General features: G+C 47.6%; 1 protein-coding gene across 8 annotated transcripts in view; it reads left to right on the top strand.

The window, feature by feature from the left end:
• LOC139409505 (phosphodiesterase 4D interacting protein) overlaps nucleotides 1–17298 on the top strand; it is a 140110-nt gene that overhangs the window by 88690 nt on the left and 34122 nt on the right. For all 8 annotated transcript variants that reach the window (XM_071154765.1, XM_071154764.1, XM_071154766.1 and 5 more), the window contains 2 exons: nucleotides 1771–2006; nucleotides 5273–5327. In XM_071154765.1, the coding sequence (XP_071010866.1) occupies nucleotides 1771–2006; nucleotides 5273–5327 (291 nt within the window). The remainder of the gene's footprint in view (nucleotides 1–1770; nucleotides 2007–5272; nucleotides 5328–17298) is intronic.

The following is a 17298-nucleotide window of genomic DNA, read 5'->3' as shown; positions in this document are numbered from 1 at the left end:
ACCACCACCACCACACCTAGTGCCACCACCACCTCCACCACACCTAGTCCACCACCACCACCACCACACCTAGTCCACCACCACCACACCTAGTCCACCACACCTAGTCCACCATCACCACCACACCTAGTCCACCACCACCACACCTAGTCCACCACCACCACCACCACACCTAGTCCACCACCACCACCACCACACCTAGTCCACCACCACCACCACCACCACACCTAGTGCCACCACCACACCTAGTCCACCACCACCTCCACCACACCTAGTGCCACCACCACACCTAGTCTACCACCACCACCACCACCACCACACCTAGTCCACCACCACCACCACACCTAGTCCACCACCACCACCACACCTAGTCCACCATCACCACCACCTCCACCACACCTAGTCCACCACCACCACACCTAGTCTACCATCACCACCACCACACCTAGTCCACCACCACCACCACACCTAGTCCACCATCACCACCACACCTAGTCCACCATCACCACCACACCTAGTTCACCACCACCAACACCACACCTAGTCCACCACCACCACACCTAGTCTACCATCACCACCACCACACCTAGTGCTACCACCACCACCACCACACCTAGTGCCACCACCACCACCACCACCACACCTAGTGCCACCACCACCACCACACCTAGTGCCACCACCACCACCACCACCACACCTAGTCCACCATCACCACCACACCTAGTTCACCACCACCAACACCACACCTAGTCCACCACCACCACACCTAGTCTACCACCACCACCACCACACCTAGTGCCACCACCACCACCACACCTAGTGCCACCACCACCACCACACCTAGTGCCACCACCACCACCACCACACCACCACCACCACCACCACACCTAGTGCCACCACCACCACCACACCTAGTGCCACCACCACCACCACCACACCTAGTCCACCACCACCACCACACCTAGTGCCACCACCACCACCACCACACCTAGTCCACTACCACCACCACCACACCTAGTCCATCACCACCACCACACCTAGTCCACCATCACCACCACCACCACCACACCTAGTCCATCACCACCACCACACCTAGTCCACCACCTCCACCACCACCACACCTTATCCACCACCACCACCTTATCCACCTTATCCACCACCATCCACCACCACCACACCTAGTCCACCACCACCGTTCCTGGTCCACCACCCCCGCCACCACCACCACACCTAGTCCACCACACCCTGTCCACCACACCTAGTCCACCACACCTAGTCCACCACACCTAGTCCACCACAACCACAACTTGTCCACCACCACGCCTAGTTCACCACCACCCCTCCACCACCACCACCACACCTAGTCCACCACCACCACACCTAGTCCACCACCACCACACCTAGTCCACCACCACCACACCTAGTCCACCACCACAACACATAGTCCACCACACCTGGTCCACCACCACCACACCTGGTCCACCACCACCACACCTGGTCCACCACCACCACACCTAATCCACCACCACACCTAGTCCACCACCGCCACACCTAGTCCACCACACCTGGTCCACCACCACACCTGGTCCACAACCACCACCACACCTAGTCCACCACCACCACCACACCTAGTCCACCACACCTAGTCCACCACCACACCTGGTCCACCACCACCACCACACCTAGTCCACCACCTCCTATTGACTCATCCTTCACCCTCTGTCTGTCTCCTGTTGACTCTTCCTTCAACTTCTGTCTATCTCTTTGTAGGAAGTTTAACACTCTGATCCAGGCCCAGGCCCGTGAACTGTCCCACCTGCGCCAGAGGATGCGTGAGGCCCGTGGGGTGTGCCACATCTTGATCCAGCACCTGGGTGACACCACCAAGGCCTTCGAGGAGCTGCTTCGTGCCAACGACATAGACTACTACATGGGCCAGAGCTTCAGAGAACAGCTGGCACAGAGCAGCGCCCTGGCACAGAGAGTCAGCACCAAGATCAGCGGACGTGAGTGGAGAGGAGAAAACACATGAAAAATGCATGATGGCACACAAATAGCATTTAATCGACACAAAAGGACACAATGGCACAATGCACATACGATTACAGCTACCTAATATTCTTTATTTATTTAATTTTTATTTTACCTTTGTTTAACCAGGTAGGCAAGTTGAGAACAAGTTCTCATTTACAATTGCGACCTGGCCAAGATAAAGCAAAGCAGTTCGACACATACAACACAGAGTTACACATGGAGTAAAACAAACATACAGTCAATAATACAGTAGAAAAATAAGTCTATATACGATGTGAGCAAAATGAGGTGAGATAAGGGAGGTAAAGGCAATAAAAAGGCCATGGTGGCAAAGTAAATACAATATAGCAATTAAAAACACTGGAATTGTAGATTTGCAGTAGGTGAATGTGCAAAGTAGAAATACTGGGGTGCAAGGGAGCAAAATAAATCAAATAAATACATTAAACGAGTATGAAGCGAGGGCCTGCCAACGAGAGCGTACAGGTCGCAATGGTGGGTAGTATATGGGGCTTTGGTGACAAAACGGATGGCACTGTGATAGACTGCATCCAATTTGTTGAGTAGGGTGTTGGAGGCTATTTTGTAAATGACATCGCCGAAGTTGAGGATCGGTAGGATGGTCAGTTTTACGAGGGTATGTTTGGCAGCATGAGTGAAGGATGCTTTGTTGCGAAATAGGAAGCCAATTCTAGATTTAAATTGGAGATGTTTGATGTGAGTCTGGAAGGAGAGTTTACAGTCTAAACAGACACCTAGGTATTTGTAGTTGTCCTTGGCTTTTCCAACTGCCTGTGTATATTTGTTCCTAACTTCCCTGAAAAGTTGCATATCACGGGGGCTATTCAATGCTAATGCAGTATGCCACAGGATGTTTTTGTGCTGGTCAAGGGCAGTCAGGTCTGGAGTGAACCAAGGGCTTATATCTGTTCCTGGTTCTACATTTTTTGAATGGAGCATGCTTATTTAAGATGGTGAGGAAGGCATTTTTAAAGAATAACCAGGCTTCCTCTACTGACGGGATGAGGTCAATGTCCTTCCAGGATACCCCGGCCAGGTCGATTAGAAAGGCCTGCTAGCTGAAGTGTTTCAGGGAGCGTTTGACAGTGATGAGTGGAGGTCGTTTGACTGCTGACCCATTACTGATACAGGCAATGAGGCAGTGATTGCTGAGATCTTGGTTGAAAACAGCAGAGGTGTATTTAGAGGGCAAGTTGGTTAGGATGATATCTATGAGGGTGCCCGTGTTTACGGCTTTGGGGTTGTATCTGGTAGGTTCATTGATATTTTGTGTGAGATTGAGAGCAACAAGCTTAGATTGTAGGATGGCCGTGGTGTTAAGCATGTCCCAGTTTAGGTCACCTAGCAGCACGATCTCTGAAGATAGATGGGGGGCAATCAGTTCACATATGGTTTCCAGAGCAGAGGGTGGTCTATAGCAAGTGGCAACGGTGAGAGACTTGTTTTTAGAGAGGGGGATTTTTAAAAGTATACTTTCAAATAGTTTGGGTACAAACCTGGATAGTAGGACAGAACTCTGCAGGTTATCTCTGCAGTAGATTGCAACACCGCCCCCTTTGGCCGTTCTATCTTGTCTGAAAATGTTGTAGTTAGGGATGGAAATGTCAGGGTTTTTGGTGGCCTTCCTAAGCCAGGATTCAAACACGGCTAGGACATCCGGGTTGGCAGAGTGTGCTAAAGCAGTGAATAAAACAAACTTAGGGAGGAGGCTTCTAATGTTAACATGCATGAAAACAAGGCTATTGCGGTTACAGAAGTCAACAAATAGAGCGCCTGGGGAATGGGAGTGGAGCTAGGCACTGCAGGGCCTGGATTCACCTCTACATCACCAGAGGAACAGAGGAGTAGGATAAGGGTATGGCTAAAAGCTATGAGAATTAGTCGTCTAGGATGTCCGGAACAGAGAGTAAAAGGAGCAGGTTTCTGGGGGCGATAAAATAGATTTAAGGTATAATGTACAGACAAAGGTATATTAGGATGTGAATTCAGTGGAGGTAAACCTAGGCATTGAGTGATGATGAGAGAGATATTGTCTCTAGAAACATCATTGAAACCACGTGATGTCATCGCATATGTGGGTGGTGGAACTGAAGGGTTGGATAAGGTATAATGTAGAGGCTCTACAGTGAAATAAGCCAATAAACACTAACCAGAACAGCAATGGACAAGGCATATTGACATTAAGGAGAGGCATGCTTAGTCAAGTGATCATAAGGGTCCAGTGAGTAGTGAGGTTGGTTGGGGTCACGGCGATTCAGACAGCTAGCCGGGCCATCGGTAGCAAGCTAGCATAGGACGGTGTTCTGTTTTTAGCCACCTCGTGCCTTTCCGTCGGTAGATTAGTGGGGTTCCGTGTGGTAGAGGGGACCAATCCAATTGTCTAAATAGTTATAGTTATAGTGGCCCAGGAAAACTGTCCGATAGACCTATTCAGCTAGCAGCCGATATGCTCAAGAGAGCTAACGAATAATGGGCCGCAGTTAGCAGATGGGCCAGTTGAAAAACTCCCTCGGGCAGATAACGCTGGTAGTCCAGTCGTGAAGGCACAGTGGGGCTCCGCATCGGCAGTAAAACGGGTCCGGATAGGTGATTGTAGCCCAGGAGTCGCTGATGGAACTCTTCAGCTGGCTAGCCATGGGATAATTGGGGTTTGCTCCTGGACCAAAATTAGCCAAATGTCAGCTAGCTAGCTGCAAGATCCAGGTGAAAATGTCCAGAGCTTGCGGTAGGAATCAGGGGATATGGAGAGAAAATTGGTCCGGTATGCTCTGGTCTGAGTCGCGTTGTACAAAACTGGCGCCTAGCTTTCCGAGCTAAAGGATAGCTGATGACCGCTAGCCGTGGTTAGCTGAATACTAACGTTAGCTAGTGAACTGGCTAGCTTCTGTTGTGGATTTCAGATTTGAGGTGAATAATACTTTAAAAAGAAACAAATTCACACCACATTTGGTGAGGTGGGTTGCAGGAGAGTGTTGTGAAGTTGAGTTTTTAGAAAAAAAAAGGACATCTGAATGCTACGCCATCTTGGAAAAATGTAAAATATACTCAATCTTCAACATGTTCTAACTTTACAGCACAGACATTTGCGAACAGAATTTCTCACTTATGTCCAACAAGATAAGCATGAGTGTGTGTGACCTTGTATGTGTGATGGACCTGTGTGTTTACTGACCACATAGATGTAATGTCTCTCTCCTCTCTCATCCCCTCTCTTCAGGAGACCATCCCAAGATTCCCGACGACAAGACTGGCACAGAGCTGCTCGCCATACGGTACGTCTGCCAGTTTGTGTGTGTGTGCATGTGTGTGTGTTTGCAACAGTATGGCATCAATGCAACAGCATTAAATCATTTGGCAGTTGGAAAATATTGATTGTTGTTTGGGGGCCTGTGTCCTCCAGGGGGGTTATACAGTGTTTTTGTTTGTCACTCGATCAGTGATCCACACAGACGATCAATCAGTCTGATTAACTCACTGGCAGGACCAGCACGTTAGACAGGTGGCAGTGACGATCAACAGAGATGGAGATCGATCAGTTGCTCATGTCTCTAACGACGTAGGATCCCAATCCAATTAACCACTGTGGCTGTCATTGTAGGAGTGAGAGGCAGATCTCTCCATCTCCTTCATTTCCCTCACTGTGTCTATCCACCATATTTCTTTGCTTCTCATTTTTTTGCTCACCCTCTTTAATCCTTTACCCCCTCATGCTGGTGGACATGTTTAACGTGGCTGGTTTTTATAGCGTTAGCCACATTAGCGTTAATGCTAACACGTTGAGTCAGGGCCATGCTGTATGATGTCACCAGTGCTAACCAGCCCCATGGGGACAGTGATTGATGAGGAGCGTTGTGATTGGATGAACCCACTGCCCTCTCCCTGCCTCGCTATGATTGCCATGGCAACAGCCTCAGATCGCCACGGGAGATTTGATAAGGCGCCCTCTTTATCTCCTTCCCATCATGCCTCTCTCTCTGTGTGTGTGTGTGTGTGTGTGTGTGTGTGTGTGTGTGTGTGTGTGTGTGTGTGTGTGTGTGTGTGTGTGTGTGTGTGTGTGTGTGTGTGTGTGTGTGTGTGTGTGTGTGTGTGTGTGTGTGTGTGTGTGTGTGTGTGTGTGTGTGTGTGAGTGAGAGGATTAGCCAGTTGACCAGGTCGCAGGGGTCTGGGCACGAGGTCAGTTGTCTGTGAAGATTCACGCTGTCCTCTGTTTGGGTTCAGACTCAGAGAAAGTGTGTGTGTGCACGAGAGAGGGAGAGAGAACCCCCCCCCCACACACACACACACAATGAACAGAACCTGACAGACATTGTATTCCTGTGTCGGCTTGCATGGTCCTCTGGGGAACTGTATCTCTGAGCTGTGACATAGTCCTCATCAAGTAGGATGGTGAATAACCACTGTCCTGGATTATGGGGTCATATGTGCTGTGCAGCCAGTGGCCTGGTCAGGCTGTCACCTGGAAGGCCCTGGTATCTGGGGACATCTGATTACATAGAGTTAGAGGGGCAGCCAGTTAGAGGGTCAACCTGTTAGAGGGTCAACCAGTTAGAGGGTCAACCTGTTAGAGGGTCAACCAGTTAGAGGGTCAACCTGTTAGAGGGTCAACCAGTTAGAGGGTCAACCTGTTAGAGGGTCAACCAGTTAGAGGGTCAACCAGTTAGAGGGTCAACCTGTTAGAGGGTCAGCCTGTTAGAGGGGCAGCCTGTTAGAGAGGCAGCCTGTTAGAGGGTCAACCAGTTAGAGGGTCAACCTGTTAGAGGGTCAACCAGTTAGAGGGTCAACCAGTTAGAGGGTCAACCAGTTAGAGAGGCAGCCTGTTAGAGGAGCAGCCTGTTAGAGGAGCAGCCTGTTAGAGGGTCAACCTGTTAGAGGAGCAGCCTGTTAGAGGAGCAGCCTGTTAGAGGAGCAGCCTGTTATAGGGGCAGCCTGTTAGAGGGTCAGCCTGTTAGAGGAGCAGCCTGTTAGAGGAGCAGCCTGTTAGAGGGGCAGCCTGTTAGAGGGGCAGCCTGTTAGAGGGGCAGCCTGTTATAGGGGCAGCCTGTTAGAGAGGCGGGATGTTATAGGGGCAGCCTGTTTGAGGGGCAGCCTGTTATAGGGGCAGCCTGTTATAGGGGCAGCCTGTTATAGGGGCAGCCTGTTAGAGGGGCAGCCTGTTATAGGGGCAGCCTGTTATAGGGGCAGCCTGTTATAGGGGCAGCCTGTTAGAGGGGCAGCCTGTTAGAGGGGCAGCCTGTTATAGGGGCAGCCTGTTAGAGGGGCAGCCTGTTAGAGGGGCAGCCTGTTAGAGAGGCAGGATGTTATAGGGGCAGGATGTTAGAGGGGCAGCCTGTTAGAGGGGCAGCCTGTTAGAGGAGCAGCCTGTTAGAGGAGCAGCCTGTTAGAGGAGCAGCCTGTTATAGGGGCAGCCTGTTAGAGGGTCAGCCTGTTAGAGGAGCAGCCTGTTAGAGGAGCAGCCTGTTAGAGGGGCAGCCTGTTAGAGGGGCAGCCTGTTAGAGGGGCAGCCTGTTAGAGGGGCAGCCTGTTATAGGGGCAGCCTGTTAGAGAGGCGGGATGTTATAGGGGCAGCCTGTTTGAGGGGCAGCCTGTTATAGGGGCAGCCTGTTATAGGGGCAGCCTGTTATAGGGGCAGCCTGTTAGAGGGGCAGCCTGTTATAGGGGCAGCCTGTTATAGGGGCAGCCTGTTATAGGGGCAGCCTGTTAGAGGGGCAGCCTGTTAGAGGGGCAGCCTGTTATAGGGGCAGCCTGTTAGAGGGGCAGCCTGTTAGAGGGGCAGCCTGTTAGAGAGGCAGGATGTTATAGGGGCAGGATGTTAGAGGGGCAGCCTGTTAGAGGGGCAGCCTGTTAGAGGAGCAGCCTGTTAGAGGAGCAGCCTGTTAGAGGAGCAGCCTGTTATAGGGGCAGCCTGTTAGAGGGTCAGCCTGTTAGAGGAGCAGCCTGTTAGAGGAGCAGCCTGTTAGAGGGGCAGCCTGTTAGAGGGGCAGCCTGTTAGAGGGGCAGCCTGTTAGAGGGGCAGCCTGTTATAGGGGCAGCCTGTTAGAGAGGCGGGATGTTATAGGGGCAGCCTGTTTGAGGGGCAGCCTGTTATAGGGGCAGCCTGTTATAGGGGCAGCCTGTTATAGGGGCAGCCTGTTAGAGGGGCAGCCTGTTATAGGGGCAGCCTGTTATAGGGGCAGCCTGTTATAGGGGCAGCCTGTTAGAGGGGCAGCCTGTTAGAGGGGCAGCCTGTTATAGGGGCAGCCTGTTAGAGGGGCAGCCTGTTAGAGGGGCAGCCTGTTAGAGAGGCAGGATGTTATAGGGGCAGGATGTTAGAGGGGCAGCCTGTTAGAGGGGCAGCCTGTTAGAGAGGCAGGATGTTATAGGGGCAGCCTGTTATAGGGCAGATCCATTGTCTTGGGTGGTGGACCAAACAGAGGATCCGCTTCGGGAAAGTCCTATTCCTGGTCATAATGTTGGTAAGTTGACGTTGCTCTTATATCCAATAGTTCTTCCCGGCTGTATGTAATAAGACTTCAGATTTCCTGGGGTAACAATGTAAGAAATAATACATAAAACACCAAAATACTGCATCGTTTCCTAAGAACGCGAAGCGAGGCGACCATCTCTGTCGGCGCCATGGTTTTATGTTATTTCATGTTATGACAGATTGCTCCCAGGCCCCTACACAGACCACAGCATCTGAGTCAGCATAGAAAGCAACCTCTTGTGCCATGCTAGGGTGTTGGGGCGATATACACTAAGCACACGGTAGCTGTAACTGTGACCCAGATTTCTTTTCTTTTCTTCTTCTCTCATTTGAAGCAAAAATGTGGATATTGTGATTTGGAGGACACTTTCCCCTAGAGTTGTTGTTTCCTTACAGGGTTAAGAGCAGGGACAGGCATTGCATTGTGGGTAGTTAGAGGTGCCTCTCCCTCTCTCATGAAAGAGAGAGATAGATAGAGCTGCAGTGTGCTCCACAGCTGGCCAACCAGATACGGAGGACTTAAATGTGTTTTAGTGCCAGTTGACTCATTTAGGATGAGCCTGTAATTGAGTGAGAAAAAAGAGGGGATTTGTATTGGTTTGATTCCCTTGTGCGTGTGTGTGCGTGAGAGTATTAGAGTGTGGGTTGGTTCTTCTATCTTTGTGGGGACCTAAAATTCTCCCTCGTGGGGACATGTCCCACATCCCCATGAGGACAAAGGCTATTATAAGCTTAGGGGTTAGGTTAGAATTCGAGTTACGGTAAGGGTAGGGATTAGTGGTTAGGGTTATGGGTTAAGGTTAGGGTTAGGGTTAGGGTTATGGGTTAAGGTTAGGGTTAAGGTTAAGGTTAGATTTAGGGTTAAGGTTTAGGGTTAGAGAAAATTGGACTTTGATTGGAAATCAATTTTTAGGTCCCCACTAGGATAGAAGAACAAAACGTGTGTGTGATGTAACATGGCTCAGGCTCTGGCTGCAGTGCTGGATTCAGAGCAAGGTGTTGACATGGGCACTAATCAGGTTAAGTTATTAAGACCTCATGGTACAGTGAACTGGGTCAGGAGCAGTTCAAGCTACAGAGAGATAGAGAGAGAGACAGGGAGAGAGAGAGGCGGGTGGGAGAGAGAGAGAGGCGGGTGGGAGAGAGAGAGAGGCGGGGGGAGAGAGAGAGGCGGGGGGAGAAAAAGAGGCGGGGGAGAGAGAGAGAGAGGCGGGGGGGAGAGAGAGAGGCGGGGGGGAGAGAGAGAGGCGGGGGGGAGAGAGAGAGGCGGGGGGAGAGAGAGAGGCGGGGGGAGAGAGAGAGAGGCGGGGGGAGAGAGAGAGGCGGGGGGAGAGAGAGAGGCGGGGGGAGAGAGAGAGAGGCAGGCGGAGAGAGAGAGCCTCTCGGGGGGAGAGAGAGAGAGGCAGGGGGAGAGAGAAAGGCGGGGGGAGAGAGAGAGGCGGGGGAGAGAGAGAGGCGGGGGGAGAGAGAGAGAGGCGGGTGGGAGAGAGAGAGAGAGAGAGAGAGAGAGAGGCGGGTGGGAGAGAGAGGCGGGTGGGAGAGAGAGAGGCGGGGAGGAGAGAGAGAGGCGGGTGGGAGAGAGAGAGAGAGAGGCGGGTGGGTGGAAGAGAGAGAGGCGGGGAGGAGAGGGAGAGAGGTCGGGGGGAGAGAGAGAGGTCGGCGGGGGGAGAGAGAGAGGTGGGTGGGAGAGAGAGAGAGAGGCGGGGGGAGAGAGAGAGAGGCGGGGGGAGAGAGAGAGAGGCGGGGGGAGAGAGAGAGAGGAGAGAGAGAGAGGCAGGGGGAGAGAGAGAGAGAGAGAGGTGGGTGGAAGAGAGAGAGAGAGGTGGGTGGAAGAGAGAGAGGCGTGGGGAGAGAGAGAGCCGGGGGGAGAGAGAGAGAGGTGGGGGGAGAGAGAGAGGCGGGGAGGAGAGAGAGAGAGGCGGGGGGAGAGAGAGAGGCGGGGAGGAGAGAGAGAGAGAGGCGGGGGGAGAGAGAGAGAGGCGGGGGGAGAGTGAGAGGCGGGGGGAGAGTGAGAGGCGGGGAGGAGAGAGAGAGAGAGGCGGTGAGGAGAGAGAGAGACAGGGGCAGAGAGAGCGAGAGAGAGACCGAGAGAGGCAGGGGGAGAGAGAGCCGGGGGAGAGAGTTGGAGATAGAGACAGAGAAAGTGAGAGCGAGAGAGTGAATCAGAGAGCGGGAGCAAGAGAAGAGCAAAGCCTGGTATAGAGCACCATCCAGCTCAGTCTCAGTATTCTGTAAAACTACAGGAGTGTTACGGAGAATCAGGGCTCTGACATGTACAATGGTGGTTTCTCTGAACACTTGGATTTTTTCAAAGGGGATGCATTGACTACAGTACCTGGAATTCTACTTTCTACTTTTTACTTTTTTGTGGATTTTAGAGACATTTTGTGTTCCTTTTTTGACGTGCGCTATCTCTTCAAAAATCCTGTTAGTTGAAAGAAAATGTAACAAGAATAGTTTTTTTGAGAAACAGATTCACATTCCAGGACCTACAGACAGAGTGGGAAACAGATTCACATTCCAGGACCTACAGACAGAGTGGGAAACAGATTCACATTCCAGGACCTACAGACAGAGTGGGAAACAGATTCACATTCCAGGACCTACAGACAGAGTGGGAAACAGATTCACATTCCAGGACCTACAGACAGAGTGGGAAACAGATTCACATTCCAGGACCTACAGACAGAGTGGGAAACAGATTCACATTCCAGGACCTACAGACAGAGTGGTTGACAGAACCTTCAGCAAAGGGACGAATGGGGCCAGGTGTTTGAGCTGCAGTTTGAGTTATAAAACACACAGAAGGCTGACTAGGGTTATCTGACTCTTTATGTTTGACCATTCAGCCTCTCAGTCACAGAGCTTCTCTCTCCTCTGACTGGAGTGGGTTCCTAGTGCAGACCCTAGGCCGGGATACACCCGTTCTGATCTCTCCTTCCCTGGGAGAGAAACACCACTCTCTCCGGTCGCTCCGTGTTGTGTTTGGCTGCTGGTGGGAGAAAAGAGTGAAGAAACAGAAGGATCGGAAGCTCCCTCTTCCTTCCCGAGGTCCATCAAAAGGTTTTGGAAGCTTGGATTTGAAAACAGAGGAGTGAAGGAGGGAACTATTTGAGACACAGACAGGAAGAGAGAGACAGACAGGAAGAGAGAGACAGACAGGAATAGAGAGAGCCAGACAGGAAGAGAGACACAGACAGGAAGAGAGAAGGTGCTAATACTCTCCTCAGGCAGTGTGAGACTGAGTCACAGCGCAGTGAATAACTCTCCTCCTGCTGCACCAGTCCACCAGCAAACAGTAACACTACCAGCGGTTCTTTACAGCAGAGACAGAGGAAATGCATTGGAAAGACCACTTGGTTAAAGAGAAGGGAAACGCCACCTGAGCTAAATTACTGCACAGCAGATTTGGGATTTCTGTGACCTTGTTGGGCTTGTCTGTACTGGACCAAACTGGCCTGGGTCAGAATCTGCTTAGGAGACTGCGCTAGTCACAGTCACAGCGGCTGCTGTGGATACAGTGAGCACGTCTCTGTCTCTGAGTCTAATCTGGGGATTTACATTGCTTTTCACCTGATTGCTCATGACCAGTCCTCCCTACCTCCATCATGCTTTCTGGCACATTCCCCTTCCCATGACCTACCTACCACTCCGGGGATCACGACCTCATCATTAAGCGAATGAGCACTGCCTGGTTACCATAGAGACCTAGTTGAGAGGCGTTGCCACGGCGACGACCCCCCACAACGAGGACGAGGACAACAACTGTCTCCCTGGTGTGAAGGAGGAGGAGCAGGAGGAACGGGAGCAGCAGAAAGGCCAGGATGGCTGCTCTCTAGCCCAGGGAGGAGGGCCTTCGGTGGGGAAGGCTGGCCAGGCGAGCAGTGGGCCCAGGCCAATGGCTCCCCTGTGGAAGGCCATGCTGTCTAAAAGCAGCCCTCTGTACAGAGACTCTCTGTTCTCCTTCTCTCTGTGGGAGAGCCGGGCCCAGGAGAGAGAACTGGCCCTGTATAGAAAAAACACTGACAGAGAGAGAAAGGCCCTGCACAGGCAGATGGAAAAGTATGACATAGTTATTTTTCTAGTAACATGAGAGTGATACTAATCAGAGTGATACTAATCAGAGTGATACTAATCAGAGTGATACTAATCAGAGTGATAGTGATCAGAGTGATACTAATCAGAGTGATACTAATCAGAGTGATACTAATCAGAGTGATAGTAATCAGTGATAGTAATCAGTGATAGTAATCAGAGTGATAGTAATCAGAGTGATACTAATCAGATCGATACTAATCAGAGTGATACTAATCAGATCGATACTAATCAGATCGATACTAATCAGAGTGATACTAATCAGAGTGATAGTAATCAGAGTGATAGTAATCAGAGTGATACTAATCAGAGTGATACTAATCAGAGTGATAGTAATCAGAGTGATACTAATCAGAGTGATACTAATCAGAGTGATACTAATCAGAGTGATACTAATCAGAGTGATACTAATCAGAGTGATAGTAATCAGAGTGATACTAATCAGAGTGATAGTAATCAGAGTGATACTAATCAGAGTGATACTAATCATAGTGATACTAATCAGAGTGATAGTAATCAGAGTGATACTAATCAGAGTAATACTAATCAGAGTGATAGTAATCAGAGTGATACTAATCAGAGTGATACTAATCAGAGTGATAGTAATCAGAGTGATACTAATCAGAGTGATAGTGATCAGAGTGATACTAATCAGAGTGATACTAATCAGAGTGATAGTGATCAGAGTGATAGTAATCAGAGTGATAGTAATCAGAGTGATACTAATCAGAGTGATACTAATCAGAGTGATAGTAATCAGACTGATAATAATCAGAGTGATAGTAATCAGAGTGATAGTAATCAGAGTGATAGTATTCAGAGTGATACTAATCAGAGTGATACTAATCAGAGTGATAGTAATCAGTGATAGTAATCAGTGATAGTAATCAGAGTGATAGTAATCAGAGTGATACTAATCAGTTCGATACTAATCAGAGTGATACTAATCAGATCGATACTAATCAGAGTGATACTAATCAGAGTGATACTAATCAGAGTGATAGTAATCAGAGTGATACTAATCAGAGTGATACTAATCAGAGTGATACTAATCAGAGTGATAGTAATCAGAGTGATACTAATCAGAGTGATACTAATCAGAGTGATAGTAATCAGAGTGATACTAACTAGAGTGATAGTAATCAGAGTGATAGTAATCAGAGTGATAGTAATCAGAGTGATACTAATCAGAGTGATAGTAATCAGTGATAGTAATCAGAGTGATACTAATCAGAGTGATAGTAATCAGAGTGATACTAATCAGAGTGATAGTAATCAGAGTGATACTAATCAGAGTGATACTAATCAGAGTGATAGTAATCAGTGATACTAATCAGAGTGATACTAATCAGAGTGATAGTAATCAGAGTGATAGTAATCAGAGTGATAGTAATCAGAGTGATACTAATCAGAGTGATACTAATCAGAGTGATACTAATCAGAGTGATACTAATCAGAGTGATAGTAATCAGAGTGATAGTAATCAGAGTGATAGTAATCGGAGTGATACTAATCGGAGTGATACTAATCAGAGTGATAGTAATCAGAGTGATAGTAATCAGAGTGATACTAATCAGAGTGATACTAATCAGAGTGATACTAATCAGAGTGATAGTAATCAGAGTGATACTAATCAGAGTGATACTAATCAGAGTGATACTAATCAGAGTGATACCAGTCAGAGTGATACTAATCAGAGTGATACTAATCAGAGTGATAGTAATCCGAGTGATACTAATCAGAGTGATAGTAATCAGAGTGATAGTAATCAGAGTGATACTAATCAGAGTGATACTAATCAGAGTGATACTAATCAGAGTGATACTAATCAGAGTGATAGTAATCAGAGTGATACTAATCAGAGTGATACTAATCAGAGTGATACTAATCAGAGTGATACCAGTCAGAGTGATACTAATCAGAGTGATAGTAATCAGAGTGATAGTAATCAGAGTGATACTAATCAGAGTGATAGTAATCAGAGTGATAGTAATCAGAGTGATACTAATCAGATCGATACTAATCAGAGTGATACTAATCAGAGTGATAGTAATCAGAGTGATACTAATCAGAGTGATAGTAATCCGAGTGATACTAATCAGATCGATACTAATCAGAGTGATAGTAATCAGAGTGATACTAATCAGAGTGATACTAATCAGAGTGATAGTAATCAGAGTGATACTAATCAGAGTGATACTAATCAGAGTGATACTATTCAGAGTGATGGTAATCAGAGTGATAGTAATCAGAGTGATAGTAATCAGAGTGATACTAATCAGATCGATACCAATCAGAGTGATAGTAATCAGAGTGATACTAATCAGAGTGATACTAATCAGAGTGATAGTAATCAGAGTGATAGTAATCAGAGTGATAGTATTCAGAGTGATACTAATCAGAGTGATACTAATCAGAGTGATACTAATCAGAGTGATACTAATCAGAGTGATACTAATCAAAGTGATAGTAATCAGAGTGATAGTAATCAGAGTGATACTAATCAGAGTGATACTAATCAGAGTGATAGTAATCAGAGTGATACTAATCAGAGTGATAGTAATCAGAGTGATAGTAATCAGAGTGATACTAACCAGAGTGATACTAATCAGAGTGATACTAATCAGAGTGATACTAATCAGAGTGATACTAATCAGAGTGATAGTAATCAGAGTGATACTAATCAGAGTGATACTAATCAGAGTGATACTAATCAGAGTGATACTAATCAGAGTGATAGTAATCAGAGTGATACTAATCAGATCGATACTAATCAGAGTGATACTAATCAGAGTGATAGTAATCAGAGTGATACTAATCAGAGTGATAGTAATCAGAGTGATACTAATCAGATCGATACTAATCAGAGTGATAGTAATCAGAGTGATACTAATCAGAGTGATACTAATCAGAGTGATATTAATCAGAGTGATAGTATTCAGAGTGATACTAATCAGAGTGATACTAATCAGAGTGATAGTAATCAGAGTGATACTAATCAGAGTGATACTAATCAGAGTGATACTAATCAGAGTGATAGTAATCAGAGTGATAGTAATCAGAGTGATACTAATCAGAGTGATACTAATCAGAGTGATAGTAATCAGAGTGATAGTAATCAGAGTGATAGTAATCAGAGTGATACTAATCAGAGTGATAGTAATCAGAGTGATAGTAATCAGAGTGATAGTAATCAGAGTGATAGTAATCAGAGTGATAGTATTCAGAGTGATACTAATCAGAGTGATACTAATCAGAGTGATAGTAATCAGAGTGATACTAATCAGAGTGATAGTAATCAGAGTGATACTAATCAGAGCGATACTAATCAGAGTGATACTAATCAGAGTGATAGTAATCAGAGTGATACTAATCAGAGTGATAGTAATCAGAGTGATACTAATCAGAGCGATACTAATCAGAGTGATACTAATCAGAGTGATAGTAATCAGAGTGATAGTAATCAGAGTGATACTAATCAGAGTGATAGTAATCAGAGTGATACTAATCAGAGTGATACTAATCAGAGTGATAGTAATCAGAGTGATAGTAATCAGAGTGATACTAATCAGAGTGATAGTATTCAGAGTGATACTAATCAGAGTGATACTAATCAGAGTGATACTAATCAGAGTGATAGTAATCAGAGTGATAGTAATCAGAGTGATAGTAATCAGAGTGATAGTAATCAGAGTGATACTAATCAGAGTGATACTAATCAGAGTGATACTAATCAGAGTGATAGTAATCAGAGTGATACTAATCAGAGTGATAGTAATCAGAGTGATAGTAATCTCTAACTGTGTATTACTATACATTATTAAGTCCTTCAGAAGAGAAGAAGAGACGTGTGTGTGTGTGTGTGTGTGTGTGTGTGTGTGTGTGTGTGTGTGTGTGTGTGTGTGTGTGTGTGTGTTTGTGTGGAGGGATCAGGTTTAGATTGGTGAGTCAACCTTCAATGAATTAATTCAGCTGAGGGGGAACAGGATGTGTGTGTGTGCGTGTTTATCACATTCTGCTTGTTACGATTACATGTATGCATCCAAACTTACCGTATATGATCTTGAGTAAGGTGCCAGTGGTCACCTACTGTCTGTGTGTCTGTGTTGATCCCTTTTTGTGTGTCTGTGTTGATCCCTTTTTGTGTGTCTGTGTTGATCCCTGCCTGTCTGTGTCTGTGTTGATCCCTGCCTGTCTGTGTCTCTGTGTCTGTGTTAATCCCTGTCTGTCTCTGTGTTGATCCCTGCCTGTCTGTGTCTGTGTTGATCCCTGTCTGTCTGTGTGTCTGTGTTGATCCCTGCCTGTCTGTGTTTCTGTGTCTGTGTTGATCCCTGCCTGTCTGTGTCTCTGTGTCTGTGTTGATCCCTGCCTGTCTCTGTGTGTCTGTGTTGATCCCTGTCTGTCTGTGTGTCTGTGTTGATCCCTGCCTGTCTGTGTCTCTGTGTCTGTGTTGATCCCTGCCTGTCTGTGTCTCTGTGTCTGTGTTGATCCCTGCCTGTCTGTGTTTCTGTGTTGATCCCTGTCTGTCTGTGTCTCTGTGTCTGTGTTGATCCCTTCCTGTCTGTGTCTCTGTGTCTGTGTTGATCCCTGCCTGTCTCTGTGTCTGTGTTGATCCCTGTCTGTCTGTGTGTCTGTGTTGATCCCTGCCTGTCTCTGTGTCTGTGTTGATCCCTGCCTGTCTGTGT

Source organism: Oncorhynchus clarkii, chromosome 5 (genome assembly GCF_045791955.1).
Source record: "Oncorhynchus clarkii lewisi isolate Uvic-CL-2024 chromosome 5, UVic_Ocla_1.0, whole genome shotgun sequence".
In the NCBI taxonomy this organism is placed as follows: domain Eukaryota; kingdom Metazoa; phylum Chordata; class Actinopteri; order Salmoniformes; family Salmonidae; genus Oncorhynchus; species Oncorhynchus clarkii.
This window is presented reverse-complemented; position numbering and strand designations above follow the sequence as displayed.